At 38.1% G+C, this 5,454-nt stretch overlaps 1 protein-coding gene across 1 annotated transcript; it reads right to left on the bottom strand.

The window, feature by feature from the left end:
* Window positions 1-816: 816 nt before the first annotated feature.
* Window positions 817-1,443, bottom strand: LOC103197592 (40S ribosomal protein S8-like). The gene has a single exon (XM_042781039.1). The coding sequence runs from the start codon at window positions 1,441-1,443 to the stop codon at window positions 817-819; it is 627 nt and encodes a 208-aa protein (XP_042636973.1).
* Window positions 1,444-5,454: the final 4,011 nt, after the last annotated feature.

Raw genomic sequence — 5,454 nt, 5'->3', positions numbered from 1 at the left:
TGATTTTTAGTCTGTTTTTGTCATTATCTCTAAGGTGTGTCTCTTGTAGGCAGCATATGGATGGGTTGTGTTTTCTTATCCAATCAGAGCTCAGTACTTTTTAAATGCCAGGAACCATGCTGAAACCTTCCCATATATTAACTCATTTAACTATCAAACACTTTGAGGTAGGTTCTATAATATAGAAACTCATTTGATAAGTAAGAAAACTGAGGTACAGAAAGATTAAACAATTTTCCCAAAGTTACTGAGCTAGAAACAAGGATTCAAAGCTATGTAGTCTGGCTTCAGAATCCAAGATCCCAAAGTGTGGTAAACCTTTGCAGGTCTTTAAGCAGCACTTAGCAGAGTTCCCTGCTCTGGCATTACGGGTTTATCAGTCAAAACCGTTGACTAATGGAAAATCAATTGCCAAGAATGCTATGAACAAAGTCTGATTCATCCACAAACAAATATTACAGGAACTTTAAAGGTCACCAAGCATAAAATAGAAAACAGTGAGTTCCAAGATCAACAAAGTTGTCTGTGCTGGTACAACATTGCTGACAGGACAATGGCCATTCATTCAAGGCTTATTACTGAGCAGATGACAAAAACAGCATAAATTATCTCTGCTCTGTTTTGCACTTGTAGCCATGTGAATTTTCCAAATGGCAATCTCACTCTTGGGAGGACTCAAAAGAAAGAATGTCACAGCCTATACCTAACCTGAACAGATAAAGCACTGGTTTCCGAAGTATTTAAATTTTCTTCTTCTTTTTTTTTTTTTTTTGGAATAAACACCTTTAATACATGTGCTAAGAGGGGAGGAAGGATTTATTTGTCTTTTCGGGCCTTGATTTTCCTCAGATAGAACTCCAGCTCCTTGCCTTCTAGCACATAGCCATCTGCTTGGCCACACTGGCCTGGTCTTGAAGGGATACACGCAAGAAGCTTGCTCTGCTGGAACTGCTCCTCCAGAAGACTGCTGATTTTTGCATTCTTTTTCCTTTCGTCGTATTTTTTCTGAATTTTCTTTGATCGTTTTTTGTTTAAAATCTCTTCCTCCTCAGGAGTCAGTTTGGCCCCCTTCTTGCGTCCCAGGGGCAGTGCATAGCGGGACTCATACCACTGACGGTCCAGGGTGCTGTCAATTAGCACGATGCAGTTCTTCACCAGGGTCTTGGTACGGACCAGCTCATTGTTGGATGCATTGTAGACAACATCGATAATCCTTGTTTTGCGAGTACAACACTCGGAGCCCCAGGAGAAGTTCCCCACAGCCAGTCTTAGGGCCCGATACTTCTTGTTGCCTCCTCTGACACGAACTGTGTGTATGCGGTGGGGGCCAATCTTAGTGTTGGCAGCCGGGCGTCCCAGCTCATATTTCCGCTTCTTGTGGTAGGGCTTTCTCTTGCCCCGTGTCTTGCAGCACTTGTGCCAGTTGTCCCGGGAGATGCCCATCGCTCGGCGCTGGCTGGAAAGAGACGAAGTACTTAAATTTTAAAAGACGAAATTTTAAAACATTCAGAAACTTTCTTAAAATCTGAAATTTTTTAGTCCAAAACAAATTGATATTTTAAACAAACTTTGCTCTTCTTGAAAATGTATGTTTAAGTACTTAAATAGCGAAAAATAACTGTATATTTAAAAGGATTTTTTTTACTTTTCTCTCAAATTTTATTAACTTTGGAAGAAAAAAAAATGAATCTAGTATGATTTGGATCTTGCTTGAAAAAAACTGGTAATTTACACTACCATCAGAAAACTGGAGTGTTTTCACTAGAGGTTTTGAAAGTATTTGAATTTGGAATATTTTATGCTCTTACTCAATTAAAGAGCTCTGGTGGCGCTGTGGTTAAAGAATCGGGCTGCTAACCAAAGGGTCGGCAGCTGGAACCCAGCAGCCACTCCATAGGAGAAAGATCAGACAGTCTGCTTCCTTAAAGATTTACAGCCCTGGAAACCCTATAGGGCAGTTCTACTCAGTCCTACAGGGTCACTGAGTCAGAAGCTACTTGATGGCAGTGGGTTTGGGTTTTGTTTTCTTCAAATGTTTCTTACCTATAAAAGTCAATGTGGTGGAGATTTTTTTTCCTTAATTTGAGTTATTTTTTTCTTTAGATAATTTATAGAGTTTTAATTTAAAAAAATTGCAATCACACCAAAGTGTAACAGACCAAAGCCAGAACTCATCTGAAAGTCTACATGACACAACAGGGACAGGGCAAAGAACAAGCCCTTCCATGATAGGCTCTGTTATCTTTTAAGGCCCCTGTGCAAAAAGTTTGCATTGGACTGCTGATTGGTTTGCATCACCCAGTGTCTTCTTGGAAGAGAACTGGCTATCTGCCTTAGAAAGCCAAGACAACCCTATATAGATGATCTGCTTAGTATCTATTTAGTAACACATGGGGTCACCATGAGTCAGTCAGCTCAATGGCAACAGACTTGGTTTCATTTTGGGACATTATAATCTTTTAATTCTTCTTCAAAGGACTGGCACAACTGCAAGGACATGCCTTTGGAATCTAAATACCAGTGGAAGGCGCCAACCAAACCAAATCAAACCTGCTGCTATTGAGTTGGTTCCAATTTCTAGCAACCCTGTAGGACAGAGCAGAACTGCTCCCACAGGGTTTCCAAGGCTATAAATCATTATGGAAGCAGACTGACGTATCTTTCATCCAAAGAGCAGCTGGTCAGTTCCAACCATCAATATTTCAGTGCACAGCTGATCGCTTTAACCACTGCATCACTAGGGCTTCTTGGTGGAAGAGGCAGGGCACTGAAAATAGTCTTGCATTCTGTTTGGCAAATCTTCAAATTCTAAAAGTTGTAAGTCATTCTAAAAGACGTTACTGCAAGTTTACTCAAGACAAACCTGCACTGAGTGCCTAATTATGAGCACATAATTAATATTCAGAAAATAATAATATCATAATGGGGTAATGAGTGCTTCCACTACAAGAACTGATCCTTCATAGAGACAATTATTACAATCATGTCACAGAAGAATGTTGTCATCAAGATTACAGATATGTTCTTGTTTTTCTGTATACATGTAAACAAGTATTACAGGAATACTATCGTGTTTGTTTTCAGAAAGGAAGATATACATAGAACATTTTATTAATATCAATAAAGTATTGATTGCCTTGACCAAAGAAGAATACAAAAACTCCAGAGCTAATGAATGGTTCTGATAATTAAAAGACAGTCAAATAGAGAACAAAAACAGGATAAGAGAAAGTTTACTACTATTATAGTTTTCCAGCTTCATAATCATCATTAAGCCTTTGTTTTCAGGCTTTGATGGTATTTGTAAGCAATCTTTTTAGAAAGCGGAAAACTGTCTGAAAACTCTCAGATGCTACTAAAAAAATTGGAGACAGAAAACAAAACAAACAATTTAGTAGCAAGGATAAAAACATCATTTTAAAAGATCTGGGTCATTAGATGATTAGTCCAACAGAAGGCAAATGTAACTTCAAACGGGAATATCTAAAATAATTCAGCTTGTAGCAAGATAGAAATCTAACTGTGGAAAACTAAGTTGGAAATAAGATGATGGCAATCTGTCCATTTGATGCTGTTCCACTGCATATGTGGACAGACAAAGTCAAAGAAGGGCAGGGACTCAGGGCTCAGATGTCTGTGTTGGAAAATTTTGAGAAATCAGAAGAATAAACAGCAATGAGGATGAAGAGACTGATCGTTTGAAAGATTGGATCTTGGAACAATAAATAATTCTATAAAGGGTGTTATAAAGTGCATAGATTAATTGATAGTATTTTATTGATGTTAAAACTCTTAATTTTAAAATTATAGTGTAGTTATTTAAGTGCATGTCTATGTTCACAAAAATATTCATGGAGGTATTTAACAGTAAAAGACATAATGTCTGCAACTGAGTCTGAAATGGTTTAAAAACAGGAAAAATATGCTGTTGAAGATTTCACATAAAGCTTTTTCCTTTCTTTTGCACTATCTATCTCAGCTTGTCATGTTGTTTTATATTTGGACTTCTGAGATCTTATTTAAAAAATCTTCCGTATCTGATGTCATAAAGTAATTCTCTTGTATTTTCTTCTAAAACATTTAATGTTTTGCCTATATGCTGTTTCTAGACTATTTTTCCCCCATTTGTCTATGCATGCCTCTGAATTAATTACACATCATTTCACCAGCCACTCCTCAGAGGAAGGTTGGGCAATCTACTTCCGTAGTGATACTGCCTTGGCAACCCAAGGAGGGATTGCTATGAGTCAGGACTGACTCGACAGCACTTAACAACAACAATATGATAAGTATTCTATCACTAGTCTGTCATTTTGTTGTACTTTGGTGGGTTGCATGTTGCTATGATGCTGGAATCTATGCCACCAGTATTTCAAATCCCAGCAGGGTCACCCACGATGGATAGGTGTAAGCAGAGCATCCAGACTAAGACAGACTAGGAAGAAGGAAGTGGTTCACTTCTGAAAAAAACTGGCCACTGAAAACTTTAAGAATAACAGTGAAACACTGTCTGATATAGTGCTGGAAGGTGAGACCCTTAGGTTAGAAGACAATCAAAATAGGACTGGGAAAAGTTGCCTCCTCAAAGTAGAGTAGACCTCAATGATGTGGATGGAGTAAAGCTTTCAGGACCTACATTTGCTGATGTGGTACAACTCAAAATAAGAAGAAACATTCCAATTATCCATGAATAACTGGAAAGTGGAATGAACAAAGAAGGAATTTTAAAAAAAATGAAAGTTTTCAAAAAATGAAATGGAATGCATAAAGATCAATATCCTAGGCATTAGTGAGCTAAAATGGACTGGTATTAACTGTTTTGAATTAGACAGTCATGTAGTCTACTATTCCAAGAATGAAAAATTAGAGAGGAATAGCATACCATTAGTAGTCAAAAAGAACATTTTTCTGTCCTGAAGTATAGTACTGTCAGTACTTCTGACAAGGCCTCATGTGTATATAAAAGCTGCACAGTGAATAAAAAAAACCAAAGGAGAATTGACGCCTTTAAATTATGGTGCTGCCGAAGAATACTGAAATGGATGGTCAGAAGAATGAACAAATCTGTCCTGGAGGAAGTGCAGCTGGAATGCTCCTTGGAAGCAAGAATGGCCAGATTTCATCTCACCTGCTTTGATCGTGTTGTCAGAAGGGACCATTCCCTAGGGAAGGATGTCATGCTTAGTAAAGTAGAGGAACAGTGAAAGACCCTCAATGAGATGGATTGACCCAGTGGCTGCAACAATGGGGTCAAGCATAGCAAGGATTGTGAAGATAGTGCAAGATGGGGCAATGTTTTTTTCTGCTGTACATATGGTCACTATGAGATGGAACTGACTAGACGGCACCTAACAACAACAGAAGGAAGATCAATCAATACTATTATTATTCAAATTTATACACCAACCACTAAGCCAAAGACAAAAAAATGAAAGATTTTTTACTAACTTCTGC

Source organism: Orycteropus afer, unplaced genomic scaffold (assembly GCF_000298275.1).
Source record: "Orycteropus afer afer isolate SDZICR_OR568_19922 unplaced genomic scaffold, OryAfe1.0 scaffold00081, whole genome shotgun sequence".
Lineage (NCBI taxonomy): Eukaryota > Metazoa > Chordata > Mammalia > Tubulidentata > Orycteropodidae > Orycteropus > Orycteropus afer.
The sequence above is the reverse complement of the archived record's forward strand: the minus strand, read 5'-3'. Positions and strand labels throughout refer to the sequence as shown.

Bases quoted from the DNA above. Each gene is read 5' to 3' on its own strand.
- LOC103197592 (XM_042781039.1), bottom strand. From the start codon at position 1,443: ATGGGCATCTCCCGGGACAACTGGCACAAGTGCTGCAAGACACGGGGC.